General features: G+C 36.8%; 1 protein-coding gene across 10 annotated transcripts in view; it reads right to left on the reverse strand.

Annotated features, from left to right (window-relative positions):
- ERCC6L2 (ERCC excision repair 6 like 2) overlaps positions 1-22,011 on the reverse strand; it is a 58,120-nt gene that overhangs the window by 5,225 nt on the left and 30,884 nt on the right. For 9 of the 10 annotated variants that reach the window (XR_008744716.1, XM_055790339.1, XM_013301778.3 and 6 more), the window contains 4 exons: positions 19,588-19,740; positions 18,367-18,447; positions 15,509-16,691; positions 14,703-14,857 (listed from right to left, as the gene is read on the reverse strand). Coding sequence is in view for 9 of the 10 variants with exons in the window: in XM_055790339.1 (XP_055646314.1) it covers positions 14,703-14,857; positions 15,509-16,691; positions 18,367-18,447; positions 19,588-19,740 (1,572 nt within the window). In the remaining variant the exon portion in view is untranslated. Of the gene's footprint in view, positions 1-14,702; positions 14,858-15,508; positions 16,692-18,366; positions 18,448-19,581; positions 19,741-22,011 lie in introns of those variants that run through there. The other variant, XM_055790344.1, reaches the window with a different exon arrangement.

Raw genomic sequence — 22,011 nt, forward strand, 5'->3', positions numbered from 1 at the left:
AGCAATACTTTGGTCTACACATCTGTTCAAACATAGAAGACTGAAAAACTCTTTCGGAAAAAAGCCAAATGTTGTAAACACACTGAATGCAGAAAGGACTGCTAATTGCAAATAAACTCACAAATGGCATACTTAGTTCTGGAAGTACAACATTTTCAAGCACAGTGACCCACACTGCCACACCTGAAAGAACAACATCAAAATACCACCATATACACACAAAGAGCTCCTCTTCTACCTAAATTAACTGCTTGAAGTTTTTTCCTTAAGGTAGAAAAAAATTACTATAAACAAGTTGCCCCAAGAGCTGCAGGAACTAATGCCAGTGAAACCTCATGGCTACTGTGAGTTAGTCTTGAAAAACTTATCTTGGCTCTCTGGAGCAAAGCCAATTGGTGAAATGGCACCCAGTTGGGCTGAAACACAACTGGCTCTGTTGAAACTGTAAACATTTTAGCAAGTTTGCCAACTTAAATCCAGCTCCCAACTCCCAAATCCAATAATTTCTTTTTAAAAAATAATAAATATTTTGTCAGCAAAATGATAACACTTCAGGTTTTTTTAAGATGTCACCATGTTCACTAAAGGTCAAATCTGCAGTTTGTTACTCTGAGCAATACATGGATGGGGGTCTAGGTAGAGGTAAGCTTTACACACAGAGGTGAAAAATACTCCACGGATCTTTTTATTAGCATTACCAAAAAAAAAAAAAAAAAAAGACAATTTCAGTCAATGTTCCAGCACTGTCAACTTGCCACTGCTTTCTTCTGAATCTGACTTCATGTGTTACTCCCCTTAATTCTTCTCTTCCATGGCAGACTTCTTTCTGATTCTTTCAATGTTTGCCTTTAACTCACTGATTGAAATCTACTTCACAATGAAAAATTCCCTTTCAAGAGCTTCCTATTTTCTGTTCCTCAAGCACTTCCTCTACGAAACTATTGTGTGTGCCCCCCCATTATTTGCTCCTACATTAAATCCCATGTTGACTTTACAGCACTGGCCTTGTTCACCTGAATTATCATACACCTCATATGCATAAGGCAATCTCACAAAGCAAAACTGAAATGAATACAGTATGATTCAGCTAGGAACCTCTGACTCTTATTCTTACACTATGGGAACTAGGGCATTTAATCAATTATTGAATGTCAGATCCTTTATGAATTAATAAGTGTTATGCATGGAATAGTAAAGGAAACAAAAATCCTTCAACACAAGTATTCTGTACATTTGGAAGTTCAAATTATCTTTGTTTAACTTAAAGTACTCCATATTAATTAATGTAACTACGTAAGTACAAGGGTTGCTGAACTTGTTGAAAGAACGTTTTAATGATGTAAGATCTGACTACAGCATTTTCAAATCATTACTGGAAAACTGGAAAGACAACAGTGATCAGTCCATAAGCATATCTCAGTACTATAAGGTAACTGTGATTCAACAGAAATAAAGAAGAATTAAGAACAAGCCAATTTTTTTTTTTTTTTGTCTAAAAAATCCAACTCTTTTGCCAAATAGCAAGTCTGGCATTGCTTTATGGTTCAGCCATGTAACTACTGGAAAATGTTAATCAATTTAACATAGGGAGTAGAAAAATAGTCAAAAAGCTAAAATGACATAAATAGTGACTAAAGTTCTTTCTCATGGAATTAAGATTCCATCCAGTACCTAAACAAACAATAGCATGTTTTTCTCTCACACTAAAATGTAAATATGCTTAAAAGTTTCAGCTACATGATTATGGGCAACTTATTCTGAATGACAACACTAAAATCAAAGTACAGAAATCCAAAAGCATTCTTGAAAAACATTATACCATCAAACATATACACATACTGTATGTTAAAATATATTCTTCATGTACTGCATAGCACATCATCTGATTAGCCTTCTGAAATACATGACACAAAGCTAAAGAAATACTTAGCATAGCATACAATATCTGCTGTACGTATTTTAAAAGATTTTTTACAAAAAAAAGGACAGCAATCATGAAAGCAGTTAGTCTTTACTAAATGTTTAGCTACATTGAAGACTAAGTATTTGCAGTGCATGTAATGAAATCTCCACTGTTCAAAGTAGAAAAGTCTCACCTGAACTTGACCACATACTTATTGGTAGTCTAATAAATTAAATGTGCCTATACTAAATTACCTGTACTACCATCATACATTTCTGTATTCTTTACATTTCATCCTTCCTCAAACCAGGACCTTAGCAGGGGGAGAAAAAAGGTGCAGCAGAATAATGCCTTCAACATCAAAAATGAAAGATTTTGATTGAGTTACTGGATGTAACATTTTTACTACTTTATTCAACTTTGTGCACTTCCACTTTGTCAGAAAATCTTACCAGAAATTTCAAAAGAAATAAATTATTTTCAAAGGCATCCCAATTAGACAAAGGCCACAGATGCAAGTTGTTTTGTACACAGCAACATTTTTTTGATTCAAAAATTACATAAGAAAAAGTTACACTACAGAAATAGCCAAGTAAATGGAAAGACAAAGTTAATGAAAATACAGTAGAATGAAATTGTGAAGTGCTATTGTGAAACTAGTGAAAATAATATGCAGAAGTGCAGCTATTTCTTCTTGTTTTATCCTCCTCCTCCCCCTTCATTTACTGCACCTTCTCTGAAGAGGCTTTCCACATAACGTAACAAGAAACAAGATGGGATTATTGTGCAGCTCTGCAGAAAATAGTGTTTGAAGTATTTTAAAAACCCAGGAACTCTTACCATGCATGAAAAAATACTTCAAAGAAAGCATTTATTTTCACGTTTCAGGTTCCATTTAGTCTATGGATTTTTCAACATAAACATATTGTTTCTTTTTTTAACCACAGATCTTTTCCTCCATTCCTTCTTTTGTAATCTATGTCTCTTCTTCTTAAAAGTATGTATCAAGTTTTGGATACCAATGTTTCCCATTTCTTTGAGTTACATATTATATAACGGCTGTAATCAAAAGTCCAGCAAAAACGATAGCATCTGTACATTTAGAGTCCCACAGCAGTTCACATTTAAGGGTAACACTCTTTAAGAAGAATGAAAAAGTGCAGCTGAGCATCAAGCAAAAATTTTAAGTGCCACAATGCAGCAGTCACTTCCACTTAGATATTCCATCTTGAATCTAAACCAACTCCTGGATATGTTAGCTCCGTGTGACAATCTAACTATCTCTTGCTGTGTTTAAAATGGAAGTTCCAAAAATAGTATACACCTACCAAAACCAATTTTTGTCTTTGACAGTACAAAACTTCAGTATCCATTCTTCCTAGAACAAGCATAAAGACTTGGCTCAGCACTCTGCAGAAATGAATGCTAATCCACATATAAGCATCCTCAAACATGACTGAGACAACTGGCAACCTTAGGCCTGTGACTTCCTCTCTTTAGGCCAGGGGTCCTCAAACTGTTTAACCAGGGGGCCGGCGCGCGGATGCAGTGGCAGGCAGCCATCTGCGGCTGCTTGGTTTCCCCCCCAACCCCCGGCAGGGGGGGGGAGGGCAGGGGGGTCTGTAAATACTGGGGGCTGGATTGAGGAGCCTGCGGGGCTGTATCTAGCCCGCGGGCCATAGTTTGAGGATCCCTGATTTAGACCCTTCAAGCAAGACAGAAGAGAACAGTATTCATCTTTTTTAAGTCCAGCAAGATCAAAATGCATGGAAGAGCAAGCGAGCAGAGGCTAGGAGTAAGATGAGTAGAGAAAAAATATTCAGGAATACTTGTTTTTTAAGCTGTCTCACCCTTGCGGCAATTCCTCAAGTCACCGGACTTGGAGGATAATGAACTTCCTTCAAAAGCCTGAATTTAAAGTTGAAAACATGTTTGCATAGTTATTCTTCAGCCATAGTTGTACTGCATCCGATTATCTTACTCTTTTACTGCCTGACTACTGAAAGTGTCACTATGGTAAGTATATTGCTAGATACTGCCTCCCAGTCCACAATAACCCTCCCTGACTTCCCTGCTCACAGCTGAAACAGTGTTAACAGGCTTTTCTCTTCAGTTATGCATGAAACCACTGCTGCCAGATATCCAGGATACTTTCCATTGCAGTTTCATTGTTTGTTTTCGTTTCTAAAACAAACAAGAAAGTTCTTCTCAAATCTGCCTTGCAGTCACCGAAATCATACAAAAGCATGAAACACAATGAATCCAGTATGACTGTCCTCTTAAAACACAGCTTACAAGCAAGTAACAAAACTTCACACCACATTCTACTTCGTGTTTTCCCACCCCACTCAAAACCTCAGGAAACACAAAAGTTTCCAGATACACTGTGAGTTGCAGTGGGTTTTGGACAATTGTTCAGGTGATACTGCATTTCAATGAATTTATCTACCCTAATTACAATTCTAAATTATGTCAGTTGATCTTTTTCCCCCTTTATAGTTTTCCTTGGTTTGTTCCCTGGGAGCTCTTCCCATAATATGTATGAATTACTATGACTTTTCTATATGCTTTTCTTGAACGTATGCTCCTCTTAAACAGTGCTTTTATTTTATCTATGTTTTACCTACTTTCCAGGACATACAGAAATACCCTGAAATGTTTGCTACCTGAATGTTCTTTCTTGGTCTTGTTTGCTTCTCTCTTCTACACATATCAAAAAAGACTTTCTTCCTAAATTGTTCTGCACGTCAAGGAAGACAAAGTGTAAGTGTCCGCATAAAATTCCAAGTAGTTTCTCTAAAATTAGGTCCATATGGTCAAGATAATAAAATAATTTACAATAATGAGACTGTCTCCTAATTTTACCAGATTCTTAAATAAACCAGAACTGCTTTTCTATCCACAGAGGACATGCCACTGAACAAACTATGTACTTCAGAGGGCTATAGTAAGTTACACATTCCATAGTTTGAAATAAGCCTGAATCCTACCATATGTCAGAATGATTTCTGATGTGGACATTAATTTTCCCTCTGAATTCTAATAGTCATTACCTCAATTGTCTTAGAAAATGAAGTTAACCTTAAAATTGTAGAATACTCTAGGACAATCACATTCATACTCAAATTTTCTGAACTAAACAAAGCTACTCAAGATGTTGGCTATGACTACAAATGTATCTAAGATTTGATAGTATCACAGCAGACCAATAGCTGAAATATTCCTCAAGCTATGAAAACTGTTAAGACTTATTCTGGGTCTGAATTTCTCCTTCAAAATATTCTGCCAACAACAAGAGACCAGCGTTTAGCTACACCTGCTAATAAAAGTAAATACATTTTTTCAGAGTAATGTGAAGTTATTTTCCCCTCGTGGTCACATCTAGCTTTTCTGCTTGTATAAACTGCGACCAAGGACATTCCATAAACTCTAATCTTTTGCTTGGTAGTGGAGAATTGACTACTAAGTTGACTGAGGACAGACTATGTTTCTCTATTTCACATTTACTTCTGAGTCTGTTTCTTCTCCGATCAGGTAACAGAGCAAGAATTTCTTACTGGGAGCAGTCACTTTCTTGCACCAAAAATCCAATAGTAAATCAACACTGGTATTACTACTGTTGAGAATGAGACAAGATAATCAGCCTGTCTCAGAATTCAAAGCTAAGGTAATTGCTTTTCCAGCAGAAGTGTGTGGACTTGCATCTATCTTCTTCCACCCTCTCAACCCTTCATCAAACAGCAGAAAAACCAAAAAACATATACATACACCATAATGAAAATGCAACTATATGCTTCACAGAATGCCACATATGAACTCACTGCATTTACAAAAAACAACCAAAACCCACACTGAAATGGTTAATTCCATTGTAAACTTAAACAGTAAACTCAAAGCAGCATTACTGGCCAATCATTTAGGAATAACTATTTTAAAACTGAATAGCTTCCCTATTCTGGAAGAGCAAGGGTAACAGAATGTTACCTCACAAAAACCTACTCTTTGTAAACTCGTTGAATCTGAAAGCTGTGCAAACACAATGCAATCAGAGTTACTGTAACTGATAGGAAGTCTTTGTTTAAATAATCTACAAAATGTCCATGTAATACAAATAAACAAAGAGTTCTTAATGACACAACTTTTGTATTTACAGTATTCTCAACATCACTTAAATCTTCATTGGAGATACAAAGGACATGTTTTTTCCAAGGCTGACAGCATGCTTAGTTCTCTCTTTTACACCACATTGCAATAACATAAAGAGGGGTTTACCATTAATCCAGGTTTTACTGCAAAGCATCCCGTTATTTCTCTGTCAAACACTGGCAAGAGTGCCAAATGTCTATCATCCAATTCAGAGGATTAGGCCTTCTTTTATAGTGCAATTCTTGTATGAATTTATAAAAATACAGATATAGTTTCTTAAAGCTGGTCACAGTCTATATTTTGGCCTGAACTCATGCCGCAGAGGTCGAATATGACAGCTGGCAGGAAGCTGAGGGGAGAATACATCCTCCCCCTTTTCAGTCACCACATTTCTGTTGCCATAGTGATTAATCCTCAATTGAATGGCTGTCTTTGTACATTTCTTTTCAGTAAAATTTAAAGTAAACTTAAGTTGAAAACATGCAGTTGACTGAAAAAAAAAAAAAGACTCCACATATTCAACAGGTACAGTAGATGTCCTTGTGACTAATACTTTCCACACATTAAAAAGTGCAAATTTGCTCTAATGGTGGGGCATTACCATTTTTTCAAATTATTTAGTATGTCCTGTTCCCATTTTTTGTCTTTTTGTGAAGCCTTCAACCCTCCTCCAAAGCCTTCCCCATGCTCCAGCTCCCCCACCAAGATTCCTGTTGAAGAAATACTACACAAATTCAGCTTTATAGGAACTAGAGAAAACCTATTCCAGATTATGTACCTATGTTAAGTGTTTCACATACTGTTTTTGCCAATTAACACAGAAATTAATTAGGAAATTATTAAAGGAATGCAGTTATTTAATTCAGAATAGACTAGAAACATTAGAAGAAGATATTTAATCTTGCCTCTGTAAAGCTTCTATTTCTTACGGTACTAAGAAGAAGCTTCACAAATAACAGTGCAAGTTATCCAAAACCCAAAGTAAGCAAAAAGCTCCTGCACTGAAAATCAGCCAGGTTGCTTTGGAACATGGAACCTGGAACCCACCAGAAAAAAAGAATTAAAAAAAAACCTCTAAAAATACTTGGTAGATTATTAAGGTCTTAAGTTGTCAGCACTTTCATTTCTTCCCAAAACATTATTAATGTCAGGATAATTTTGAAACAAAATATCACAGGAATGACTCAAGACTTTTCTCCCCCCACTGAAGAGACTAACAGTGGACTATCAAGGCCTGAATGAAGCCACGCCACCGTTGAGTGCTGCCATACCAGACATACTAGAACTTCAGTATGAACTGCAATCAAAGGCAGCCAAGGGGCAAGTACACGTGGCTGCAGAGTGCAGGCCACAGTTTGCCTTTACCTGGGGGAGCATGCAATACACCTGGAATCGACTGCCCCAGAGGGTGGAAACACAGCCCTACCATCTGCTGTGGACTGATCCAGGCTGCACTGGAAAAGGATGAAGCTCCAGAGCACCTGCAATACATTGATGACATAGTTGTATGTGGCAGTACAGCAGCAGAAGTTTCTGAGAAAGGCGAGAAGATAATCCAAACCTTTCTGAAAGCTGGTTTTGCCATAAAACAAAGGAAAGTTGAGCAACCTGCATAAGAAATCCATTTTTTGGGAATAAAATGGCGAGATGGATGTTTTGAGATGCCAAAGGATGTGATCAAAATAACAGCTACGTCTGCACCAACAGTAAGAAAGAAACTCAGGCTTTCTTAGGTGTTGTGGACTTTTGGAGAATGCACATTTCAAACTACAGTGTGACTGCAAGCCCTCTTTACCATGTGACCCAAAATAATGATTTTAAATGGGGCCCTGAACAACAACAAACCTTTGAACAAATTAAACGAGAGATAGTTCAAGCAGTAGCCCTTGGACCAGTTCAGACAGGGCAAGATGTAAAGAATGTGCTCTACACTGCAGCTGGGGAGAATGGCCCTACCTGGAGCCTCTGGCAGAAAGCACGAGGGGAAACTCGAGGATGACCTTTGGGCTTTGGGAGTCAGGGATACAGAAGCTCTGAGGCACGCTATATTCCAACTGAAAAAGAGATGCTGGCAGATTATGAAGGGGTTTGAGCTGCTTCGGAAGTGATTGGTACTGAAGAGCAGCTCCTCCTGGCGCCCCGGTTACCAGTGCTGGGCTGGGTGTTTAAAGGGAGGGTTTCCTCTACACATCACACAGCTGGTGCTACATGGAGTAAGTGGGTTGCGCTGATTACACAACAAGGTCAGAGAGGAAATCCCAGTCATCCAGGAATTCTGGAAATTATTATGGACTGGCCAGAACATAAAGATTTTGGGATGTGACCAGAGGAAGAGGTGACACGTGCTGAAGAAGCCCTGCTGTACAATGAACTGCCAGAACATTAGAAGCAACATGCCTTGTTTACTGATGGGTCCTGCCACATTGTAGGAATGCACCAGAGGTGGAAGGTGGCTGTACGGAGTCCCCTGTGACAAGTCACAGAAAATGCTAAAGGAGAAAGTGGATCAAGTCAGTTTGCAGAGGTAAAAGCTATCCAGCTGGCTTTAGATGTTACTGAATGAGAAAGGTGGCCGATACTTTACCTCTATCCTGACTCATGGATGCTGCCATATGCCCTGTGGGGGTGGATGCAGGAACAGAGGCAGAGTGATTGTCAACAGAGGTAAATCCATCTGGGCTGCTGCATTATGGCAAGATACTGCTGCTCAGTTGGAGAACCTGGTTGTAAAAGCACGTCATGTAGATGCTCATGTTCCCACAAGTCTGGCCACTGAAGAACATCTAAACAACAAAGCCAAGACCGAAATGGCTCTGGTAGGTTTGGACTGGCAACATAAAAGTGAATTATTTATAGCTCGGTGGACCCCTGACACTTCAGGCCATCAAGGAAGAGATTCAACATATAGATGAGCCTGGGGTCAAGGGGTGGACTTAACCACGGACACTATTGCACAGGTAATCCCTGAATGCGAGACATGCACTGTAATTAAGCAAGCCAAGTGTTTAGTCTCCATGCCTCTTTGGTATGGAGGACGATGGCTGAAATATAAATACGGTGAGGCTTAGCAGATTGACTATATCACACTCCCACAGGCCCCCCAAGGCAAGCACTATGTGCTTACAATGGTGGAAGCAACCACTGGATGGCTGGAAACATACCCTGTGCCCCATGCCACAGCCCAAAACACTATCCTGGGCCTTGAAAGACAGATCTTTTGGTGACACGGCACTCCAGCAAGAATTGAATCAGACAACGAACTCATTTCCAAAACAATCTCATATACACTTGGGCCATAGGGCATGGCACTGAGTGGATATATTAATTCCTTTAACATGCACCAACCTCCAGGAAAACTGAATGATGTAACAGACTGTTAAAGACTACACTGAAAGCAATGGGTGGTGGAACTTTCAAACAATGGGATACACATTTAGCAAAGGCCACCTGGTTAGTCAATACCAGAGGATCTGCAGGCTGAGCTGGCCCAGCCCAATCAAAGCTTTTACATACCACAGAAAGGGGATAAAGTTCCTGTAGTGAACCTTAAAAACGTGCTTAGGAAAAGAGTCTGGGTTGTTGCTGCCATGGACAAAAGCAAACCCGTTTGTGCGGTTGCTTTTGCTCAAGGACTTGGGAGCAGGTAATAAGGCAGGATGAAGAAGTTTGATATGTGCCCTCAAGGGGGTTTGATTTTGGGTAAAAATAGCCAGTGAATTTAGTTGTGTGATGTTAATTGTTACATAATATTTATATTGTCATTTCTGCATGCCTATTAGTACCAGGCATCTTGTGATGCCAATCTCTACCACTCTGGATTTGAAGATCTGAGCCTGACTCCTTTTCAACTGCCACACCAATAAAAAATTACTTTGGTGAAACCAGATCAACATGCAACAATCCAAGACCTTGTACCACCTTCCCTGCCCAGAAAGACTGTTACAACAGATAAAGTCCAACATCATGGACTACATGAAACCTAACAGACTTTAGAGGAATGATCCATAGATGAAGGGAATGACGTTTATGTTAAAGGACAGGAGAGGTGATTATGTATTGGAAAACATATCACGATATAAGTGGTATGGAATAATGGGTGGATACTGTCCTGGGTTTGGCTAGGACAGAATTACGTTCCTTAGTAACTAGTCCAGTGCTGTGTTTTGGCATTGGTGTGAGAACAATGTTGATAACACACTTATGTTTTTAGTTGTTGCTAGGTAATGTTTATATTAAGCCAAGGGCTTTTTAGGTTTTTGCGCCCTGCCAGCAAGAAGGCTGGAGGGGCACAAGAAATTGGGAGGGGACACAGCCAGGACAGTCGACCTGAACTAGCCAAAGAGGTATTCCATCTATGGGACATCACACTCTGTATATAAACTGGGGGGTTGGCTGGGATAGGCCAATTACTGCTCAGGGACTGGTCAGGCATCAGTCAGTGTGTGGTGAGCCATCATGTTGTGCATCACTTGTTTTCTTTCCTCCCTTGCCTTTGGATTTCATTCCTCTCCCCCTTTCCCTCTTTTTCATTATAACCCTTATTGTTATTATTACTACTGCTCTTTTGGTTTTGTTTTATTTCAATTATTAAATTGTTCTTACATCGACCCTGAAGTTTTACATTCCTTTCTGATTCTCCTCTCCATCCCTCCGGGTGAGGGGGGAGTGAGTGAGTGACTGCGTGGCACTTAATTACCAGCTGGGCTTAAACCATGACAGTCACATACAAACTATCTTCAAATAGTTATCTTTCTTTAATTCAGATGCTGGACAGGATTTATTTTGACTAATAATATTCAACCAAAATATGGTTTATTCTCTTGCTTGTACAATTAGTGCATAATTTATAGTGTTACTTTCACTACATTTAGGCTTTACCTCACCTTTCATAGCTGATAAGTTGTGAGAGCACTCTCATGATGTCATATTTTTATTTCTTCACAGCAGACTTCATATTCTGGTTGCTGTTATCTAACTGTATTTTCAAATAGTCATACAGCATTTATGCAAGTACACACTAAAGCATTTAGTACTATAGACTTGAACATGCTAGCTGCACCAGTCAATATCTGCGCAATTCCTTCCAAAACAAACAAAAATGGAGAGTATGGCTGCGCTCCCTACCACCTCTGGAGAAAGAAGAGTCAAAGGCTCTGCAGCAGTCTTGAAACCAAGTACAAGAACTCCTAGGGAATCTGGAGCACAAAGCGAGAACAGAAGAAACAGTAGCAAGGTCTATTTCTCACAAAAAGACCCAAGATTTTGTTCCCTTAAGCCATTAAAAGCACAGAACAATAGCAGGTTAAAATAATATGTTCTATTACTTAGAGAGAAGGTAGACGGGGTATATGAATACTGGCATAGGTAACATTAAGGACAGACTGACTACTTATTACTGGATAAAAAACATGCTTGATTGAAACCTACAGTTTAAAAGGTTGAGAGATTTGACTGAATTACATTGGTACCAACCATCCAGATTTAACACAGACCTTCTGAAGTCAAATTAAGGAAACTATCACCAAGATGAACATCTTTTCTTATCCTAGAGTTCAAATCTTACACTTCTAACTGATTTAAATCCAAGCTTATTTATTCATTACTCAGGTTCTTAAACAAGATGTTCTACATACCTTCAAAGTTCTCTTCTGAGGAACAAAACTCCTTGCCCTCCATCCCTTCTACCTTGGCTCTCAAGGATCTTCCCATGCAACCTCTCTCACTTTGAAGGAAGAGTCTGGGTTTTGCAATCTGCTCCAGTTTTAAGCAGTTTCTACAACTCAAGTGACTACATTAGTGTCCTTGCTTCAACAATAAAAGGACTAAATAATTCATACTGCTTTCAGCTACTGCAGCTAGAAACCTAGGAAGATGGCTTTTTTAAATATTCCTTTCCATCAATTTATTTTTGCTGTTACTCATATTCACCGTATTTCCATAAATTAGCTACTGAAACTACAGAGCTTAACCTAGGATGTGGAAGTTCACATTTCAGCTTCACTAAATTCCCATGATTAGATCACTAGTCAATAGAAAAAAAAAAGAAAAAAATAATCAACAAAATGTCAATGTTCTTCCAAGATGTTGTATTAATTGATTAGTTTTGCTTATTACATTTTGATTATTTATTATAACATTGTTTATTGTGCCTGTCATTCTAGATTCATATGTAAGCAGAAAGCAAAAATGTTTCACACTCTCTTCAACCAAGATTTGTGGTGTTCGCTGTATTTCCCAACTTACAACTCATCCACTTCAATGGAATACTTGGTTAGTTTTTAAGTATTCTTGCATCCTTTTCCCAGAGACAATAGTTCTTTCTTAATAAAGTTTAAATACATTTTTCAAGTCAGAAATGTATTATTATAGACAGATTGCAGAACGAAATTGCAAAGGAGGAAGACCGATTTGGCATAGGTAAAACTGAACAGCACAAAGGATATTTTACTTTTGTCCTAAAGAGACCTATCTATGAAATGAAAGGAAGAGATCCTTTTTTGATCACTCCTCCTTAGAAATAAGACGATTTGATTAAGTGTTCTTATAAAGGGACACAAATATTATCATGGCATTATTCAAGAGCCTTCATGATGCTATCAAATAAAGCTTCAATATAAATACATTGTAAAAAAGTTTCTAATTAAGAATGTGATCATCGATACCCAGAGTGAACAGAAACAGCTACACAACAATTTCTGAGAAACAGGCCAATTAAGCTAGAAAGTGACATCAGTGAGAAATTTCAGCTGACAAAAATTTTGGTTTTCTTTCAGAAACTACCAGTTTACAATTAACATTCCAATATTTAATAGTATAATTTTATTTACCTCAAACAACGATGGAAATTTAAACCGTTGAGCTGTATTTTTACTATTACACATAATGCTACTTCAATCTGTTGATAAACTTTTTTATTAAACTCCACTTGAAATAAGCATTCTCTTAAGACAACTAGTTGCTCTGACAGTAAATGTTGCAACTTAAACTGATGGCAAACAAGTGAAAGATGACCAGCAAAGACTGATGGCCAAAGAGCAACAATGACGTAAGTGTTTCACAGAACACCTTCTAAAATAAAAATAAAACCATGAAGAAAGGAAAAAAGTAGCAGTAACATTCTAAGGAGATCGTATTTCAAAGCAGAGCACAAAAAATTCAAAGCTCTGCATTTAAGAATAGGCAGTCATCTAGGGATTATTTCTAGATTAGTGTCTCTATGTAAAAGGACAGGAAGCAAAGGAAGAGGCAGCCTCCTCCATAATTATTAATATTTTGTTCCTAACTTAGGTCTCTAAGAGAACTGATACTACTGTTGCTTCTGAGTGAAAAATCAATACCTTAAAAAAACCTGACTGACAAGTTAATCAAGAAAAGTTCATTTGTAATACTTGCAGTCACACAGACTCTAAACAATGAGATGGTCACATGAACTCCACAAACTAGTTTTGAACATTAGTGGATCAACTGACACTTACTCAAAGTACTCTTCAAAGTTTTCCTTCCTTTATCTTTACTTTTGATAATGTTGTCAGCCATTGCCATTAAATAAGTACCTTTCTACAATATTCTTGAGTATTTTTGACCAACTTCTCTGTTAATAAGGGACATTCTAATGCAAATGTGATAGAATTGAAAAGGCCTCACTTTTACTGGGTCACCCGATTTGATCTTCCCAGTGTAAAAATTCTTTGGCATTCCTGCTAATGGCTTAATTAACAACACTGGAAGAAACTCTTCTAGCCACTGTGGATGTTCAACACCCCAGAACAACACAGTCTTATGTCTACTATTTCTATAGTGATTGCTAACATGTTTGTGAGAACTAAACTGCACATCCACCAATTACTTAATAGATCTATGTGGTTCATCTTAAGAATCAGTCTAGGAAACTGCAAACACTTATTACAAGGCAAACAAAGTGTCTGGATAATCAGGGTAGATAAAAACCACTATGTAATAAGAACAAAAATCTGGAAGCTGTACCTGAATTTCTTCCAGATTTGTATGTATTCCAAATGTAATTTAACAAGACGCATGACCAACAGAAAGCATTAAAGGTATCTGTTGCTGCAAGTGAGCACTCCCAGTAAACTCTACTTTTACTTTTCAGACATTAAGGACAGATAATTGAACTCATTATAGCAATTTCATGTGTCCACCCATCCACCACCACCACCATGTCCCCCCCCCCCCCCAAAAAAAAAAAAAAAACCAATTTGCAAAGTTATTTCTGTTTGACTTTCTATGCTGCAGAGACTCTAGCATATACCATGGCAACTGCATTTTTTTTAACTGGATCCAGGACAAACTGAAGTTTTTTCAAGTCTCAAATCAGAAAAACATGGCACAAGATTTGATTTCAAACACCCAATCTTTAATCTTACTATTTCTCTCACAGAAAAACACCACAGAGGGTGCTGTGCTGCTTAATTCCCAACTCTTTTGGAGCTGGCCAATGTAAAAACCACCCCAAAAAACAAAACACAAAAGTAATTTATTAGACCTCCACTTGAGCCGCCTCCTCCTCCCATCCTCAGTGGCTTTGATCATTCATGGTGGCCATTAACAGAAAAACAAGTTTGTTAGAGTTTAAGATGAAAAATGAGGATTAAAAAAGGGAGAGCAAAAACATTTCCCAAAAATTTCTCTTTACCTTGGCAGTACAAACTGCTACATTAGCAGGGAGCTGGGAAAACTGCTTCAACTCAAATACATCTCGCACTGCCCACCGGCTCAAGCGATTCTCAGCTTTGCTGGATCCAACCACATTCTGATTTGAATGAATATATGCCACTTCTTGAACACCATCTGATACATTAGGAGAAAGATATAACCAGTGGTGTTGGTTATTCCAAAACTCTGAAGGTACACAGTTGCAAGGAAGAAGGATATAGAAATTACAAAAAAAAAGTTTTACATTATTATTTGATTTTTATGATTTTGCTCAGCACGAAGTTTCTCAGATCTATGAAGTTAACAACAATTATTAGATTTATCCAAAATTTATTGAGACAGTTTAATACTGCTTCCATTTCAGTGTGGTTTTTTTCAGATGGACAAAGTTTCAAAGCATCTGTGATTTAATGGCTGCTGTATTAATGTTTAAAGTTAAGCCTTTAATAGAATCAAAACTTCATGGTATTTCAAACTCCCATATCATGCAATTTTTCTCATGTATGTAAGTTTTTATTTAACAGCCCTGTCAAGACTTTTGTTTCACAGTTCAAATATTTAGATTTGTGAATTCTTACTAAATGTTCAGTCTTAGCACCTTTCAGTAGACAGTAAGCATTTAGCAAAATATTACAAAGCAGCCCATCACACCAGAAGACAGGAAAGTAGAGCTAATAGGTAAAGAGAGATACAGAAAGACATTACTGAATAACCTAACTGATAAATTAAACATATGTTACTATATCAGCTGAAATAAAATAAAAAAAAATTGAAATGACAAGTTACCTAAGTATCTGTCCATTGATTCCACATTTTGGTCCTGATGTTCAAATCCAGTTTTACTTGCAGAAGTTCTACACACAGCATAACTGCTAGACTTCACTTGTGCAGAGGTATCCTGAATAGAAGAAAGCATTTTAGAGTCAAACTGAACTCTGCGTCTCTGGCTTTTATACTTTTGCTTTCTGGCATCAATTTTTTTAACTGGTAAGTTATCTTCAGAGGATGTAAATTCATCTGCATTCTGAGGAGCACTTTCCTTTTCTTTCCTATTGGGCTTCTTCGCTCGTAGCAGAGATTTGGAAATGTTACCTAGTCCATTGTTAAGGGCATGTCTTTCTTTCCATTTCAGAAAACTGGAAGTTCTTAACTTTGATTCAGAATTATGGGAAATTTCAATATCATCAGATTCATCACTTATGTCACTTGCTCCTTTCAATTTTCTTGTGCTGTTCTTGACGTCTTCCAAAGACATGCCTCTGCTGAAATTTGACTCGGTCCCATGGGATCCAAATTTCCTGCTGTCTTCCTTAAATATAAATTCATCTTTTTCTTGTGCTAACTCTTTACAGTTTTCAGATGTTGACTTGTATTTTTCAATGTTTTTAGTAAGCATTGGTTGCTGGCATGCTGGAACTTGGGTAGGAAAGATGAAATCATCAAGCTCTTCAGAACTGCTTTCAGTTTCCATGACTATGTCACTTTGCTTTGAAATGCTTTGATCCTCACTTTCTTCATCTCCTTCCTCCTCAGAGTCTGATACAACAAGCCAGTCTGTACTATGCATATCTTGCTTACCAGTTCCATCTGGTGACCAAGCAGCTTCCCCATGCTCCAAAACAGGCACATGGCTTTGACATTTGTGAAAATCACTCTGCTTGTTATTTACATTTGTTCTTAGAGTATCATCAGAACTTGGATCAGGAGAGTCATAATTATTATCCCTTTCTTTGGTAGTTTCAATTTCTCCCTGTAACAACTCAGAGAATCCACACTGCATTAAGGAAAGCTGTCCCTTCGTTACCATTAAATTACTTGCATTGCAAGGCTTCCTTCTGTCACGTTTTTTCACGGAAGTTTCCTGAATATCATCACCACTAAAGTCATCACATAAATTTGTTTCTTCTCTTGTTACTTGTGCCCGAATGCTGTGGGGATCTCCATCTTCTTTACAGTCTGGTTGTTCATACTAAAAAGAAAAATAAGTTACAGTGAAGGTATTTAAAACATAAGTAGTACATGGAACACAATTCAAAAGCAGTGTAAAAAAAGCAGATTTTCACTATGTTACTCAATCAAAAAATATACCAAACAGTTTTGCAATACACAAATCAAAAGCAAATACAAAACAAATTATAAAGAGAAATTATATCAAAGTCTTTGGCAGAACAACAACAATAATGAAAAATACTATGTATTTGAGACAACATACGCTTCACACTGCTAAAACAACCTATGACTTCATCATCCACACCCATATTTTTCTAGTTCAGAAAATCTGGAAGTTAGTCTTCCAGAGGCAGTTAGAAAAGTGACTTCATGATTCAAACCTTAATACTGTGTTTGACATTCATAAAAAAAAAAGTAATCTCCCAGCAGTGGCCAATCTCCTTGTATATGGAGGCTAACACCTATGAGTACAATAACATTTTGCTTTAGAATTAGTTGAGGCCTACTGTAATCAAATGAAAATTATGCCCAGGCAACCTTAAAATGTTCCGAAGTTACAGAATTCCAGTATACAGCTGCAAAACTGTACTACTGAGACAAAAACTATGACAGTATGTAAATGGAAAGCCAGAAGAATACATACTAAAATTTTGTACAAGAAGTTTTAAAATTAATATATTAATCCTGATATCAGCCTGCTTATCAAAAAGCATTTAATGTAAGCTAAAAATGTTACTGTTTGTCACTAAGTCGAATGAGAGACCAAGACCATACAGTGATGTATTAGCAATTTGAGGTTATGACTAATGTGAAGTCAACCTGATTTAAATTAATACTGACATTTACCCACAGAAATGTCCAAAAAGCATAAGGGACAGTGGCTAAGTTTTAGTACCATTCTGTGTGATCTAACCTAACAATATTTTCACATTTAGAAGCCATATTATAGACCTAACTGTTTGTTTCCCAAATCACCTGAACACAGTGTTCAGTGAAAAACATGCATAAAAATGATCCTGTTAAACCCAACCTTTTCAGGAAAAAAAAAAAAAAAATCCTTTTTCCAGAAGAAAACAGTTATATACATTATTTAAAGAGAAAAGGATAAAAAAAAAAAGCCAGCATTGAACAGATCGCTGATTTGGTGGAAAACATGGATTAGATCAACTAAATAGCCCATGTCTTCCACAGAGGCTCACAACACATGAAGCAAGCTTTTAATCCTATACATCTTCCACAATGCCCTAACCAAAATCTTCTAAACAACATTAGGTGTCAGACTCTCAATTGACTTCTTGATCAGAAAGCTGTCATATTATGACATGTCATGTCATAGGGCTGTCACTCTTAAGACACTACAGAGCAAAGCTTCAGTAAACAATATTGCTCTGTAATAACAGCATGTTAGTAATACCTTAATTCAGACTGAGCATATCCAGGAGTTGTAAAGGTTATAGAATACAATATTACCAATATCCAGAGTATTCAATTTTAAATACAGAAATACAGACAGCATGACATTATCTAATGTTTTACAATATGTAAAACTAGGGGTAAGCAGACAATAAAACACAGTAAGTGCAATGTAGCGTAAAAGCATTAGCAGCCTAACAAGACTGTTCACATTTGTCACAGTAGTGTCAGGAACTAGAGGGACTGTCACGCTCTGGTCATAGTCTACAAAGACACCTCACCTTTTCTGAGCTGCATGGAGGAGTCTCTTCCTTTAGCCATGTAGTTGCTGTCATGACTCCTGCTTCTACTCGCCCTTCCCTCTAAAACAATCAAGAATGTACATAATAAAAACTGTATCTGTTCAAGTTAACAAAGACAAGCCCAGAAAAAAGAAAAAATAGTCTTGCTTTCTTTCTAGAGTTGTAAAGCATCAGAATTACAACCAGCAAAGTCCAGACTAAGACTTACACTTTGACAATACACTTACTGCTCTTTGATCTAATACATAACCTGCAGGAGAAGTAACATACTGCATAAATTGGGAGCATATGTCTACACTGTTTCAAAAATCTAAAACTTTTTTCCAAAGCAGAATACCTGCTACAATGTTCATATTACATGCTATGTTTTAATTTAATTTGGAGAAGTTTTGAGCTTAATATCCTCAAAGTACGTGTTCTTATACCACACGACTCTTTTGGCTATGATACCTTTATACCACTGTATCCCATTATCCAGCCTCTTTCCAGCACAGGTAAAATAACAAAATAAAGGGAAGGATGGAAAAAAAGCACTAGAGTAAAGCTGCAGTAAATTCCAAGATGCAGGTTAGCTGCAGTAAACATGCTGGATAGAAAAAGATATGATACTGCATATACTTAAAATCAGTTTGCACTATACATTATGGAATTGGATCAACAGTCTTCCTAGACTTACTATGAAATGAATCAAAATACGAAGCCTCATTTTTTTATTTCCATCCTGTAACATTTTTAAATACAGCATTATAAAACACATTTTATTAAACAGTTTTTGACATCTCAAAATGTACTACAAAAAGGTTACTATGACGATAAAAATATTTTTATGATCAGAATTCTAGCTTAAAAGGTCACTCTGAGCTGTTGATGAATTAAATGTGTCTGTGCACAAAGTTGATAAAACATCACAAAAATAAGTTACAGCATTTTTTATTAGGAAAATAAATATATTAGGAAGCTTTTGAAAATCATAATCTAAAAATTTCCATTTTTCTGTTTGATTTAAGGAAATGTATCTGGTCTAAACCAGAGTGAGAAATTAGCATGGCTATTTCATTTAACACACTGAATAGACAGGTACTGTTAAGTTTCATCATTCTGTTTTATAGTGTTTCTATTCAAAATTATGACAAAGTTATCTCACAAGGAAAGGAAAAATGTAAAACTAATATGCAGAAGTAAAAGGGTAGGACTTCACACCTCCAGGATGTCTTTGGTAAGACAGGACCCATGAGTCCTAAGTTTGAAAAGGTTATGGATCCCAAAAAGCTCTCCTTGATGTTCCTTTGATCCTTGCACTGCCTCGAAATACCGCTTGGCATTTTCACTTCCAACGACTGCACAATGAAGTTGCTAAAACAGAACAACAAAAAAGATTTCAGAAGTTTTGCTCCAACAACATGTCAGAATTTCCTGGCACCCACATTATATACACAGCTCTAGCTGGAGCTGGCAGAAGTTCCTAAGGGAGGATATTTTGTTTTGATTTCCCTGGCAGATACTGGTGTAATAGATTGTGGTATAACATGATATAACAAGTATAAAAACGTTTGGATTTACTGAATAAAAAATTAAAAATGTTTCAAGTCTTTCATTTCATTGTTTTCTAATATCAGACAGCTACTATACACAATACTGACACTCCTCTGTATCTTGACAGCTCATCTTCGCTCAATACTAAATTCTTATTATTTTCTCATAGCCCATTTCACTGTATGCTTACTTGATAAGGACTTAACACAGCCACAAGACTACTCTTACCAATCTCTGAATATTTTAATTATCATGCACTCTTGCTAAGTAGACTGAACAGAAGCGACTTAATCCTCCAGGTGAAAAGGAAAGACGAACAAATAGTTTGTCAGGCAGAATTAAAACATTTTTGAAGTCAGGCAGAATTAGCTGCATTCCAATGACTGTAAATTTTCAGTATTTATATAATTGGTCTTTCTTGAAATTATGCATGGTATTTACAGAAGTATACTTCAGGATACATATGTAACTTATTCAGGTTTCTATTATGTTAGATTTCAATTTTATTTACATCAGATTCTTCAGTTGCATATGACTAGGTCAGACAACCAAACACCACTACCAAAAAAAAAAACCAACTAGCAATTTTAAGATCAAATACATCTGTCAGCAAGAATACACTTGCAAACAAAGCTTTTTCACGTAAATTCACTTCATTTAAAGGATGGATGAAAACATTTAGCTCTCTGACAACACCTTTGTATAGTTCATCAAAAGCCACACATCCACACGTACTCATGCCTTTCAGGGTGTTATACATGCCTTTTGAAAATCCAAACAGACAATATCCAGGTCTTCTTTATCTATATGATCACTAACTCCAAAGACCACTGTGAAGCATGAATCCCCTTCTTCAGGATTTTAGTGAACACTGTTGTAATCTGTTATTGCTCATTTTGTTAACCTTTCTGAGACGTCCCCTACTGATACTTGCTGTTGAAACAAATCCTCAGGAGTATTTTGCACAAGAGAAATTTTGGAACAGGATGTTCTCTAAGCTTTTCCATGAATGTAGAAATAAAGAATAAATCAAGCAGGTTTTTTTTCAATGACCGTTCCTTTAAACTTTGCTAAAGTAATGCTCACATAGCAGTACAATTCATGCTCCCAATGTGTTCAAAAACTAAATTAGCTTTTATTTTTTTAGACCGTTATACCTCAAAAATCAGTTTTGGACTTACCGTGTTTTATGTTTAACTTCTCTCATTAGTATAGGATTTCAATTATTAATACAATAACTTCTTCGTTCTGAACTTTTAATACAGAGCCTCTGAAAATTGCCCAATTATCTGTGAGCAGTTCAGTCCATCACCTACTTTTTTGATTTCTTCCTAAAAAGTTTCTTCTTTTTTTGTTTAGATCATCTTGTCAAAATTAAACAGAAGTCTAATTGCTTTTTTACTTCTACAAAACATGGAATTTAAGTGAGATAAAGTCACTGTTACACTTTTGAAAGTAGTATTTTAAAGCAAGCCACACATATCACTAAGAGCAGCTCAAGATTTGATCTTCCAGCTGTGGGTTTTCTGACTATCTGCTCTGTGATATCAGATTATCTTAGAACTTCATTCTTATTTGTCACCTACTTACATATTAAGAGGATAATGACAGTCTGTATACTACTGCACTTCCCACCCAGTCTCTAACCTCCTCCTTGTATATACCCCAGCTACAAGAAGATGCTTGTCACAGAAAACTCATTACCAAATTTTTCCTATTTATAGCCAAAAATTTGCATTCCTCAAGTTTCATAAAGCTTTCTTTAATATAAAGTATCACTTGCCCACTGAGGCCACCTACTTAGTCTTTTCTATGCAATGCATTCTTCAAAACAACTGTGTCTCACCAATTTTCTTCCTTTCTCCAAGTTTATATGCCTGTAGTATCTTAATTTAAAATCAATCATCTTATTTCTTAACTTGCAACTCTTGCTGAGAAAAACATGTCCATATTTAATCTAGTTTCTTATTATTCTGCAGCCTGCTCTCTGTTGTTCATGTTCAAATCTGCATATTTTTTGTTTTAATTCTGATCTCATCAGGAAACAGTTGCCATATTATGTGTTCCTCAAGTCACACACTTAGGTTTACT

The sequence above is a fragment of the Falco peregrinus genome, chromosome Z, assembly GCF_023634155.1.
Source record: "Falco peregrinus isolate bFalPer1 chromosome Z, bFalPer1.pri, whole genome shotgun sequence".
Classification (NCBI taxonomy): domain Eukaryota; kingdom Metazoa; phylum Chordata; class Aves; order Falconiformes; family Falconidae; genus Falco; species Falco peregrinus.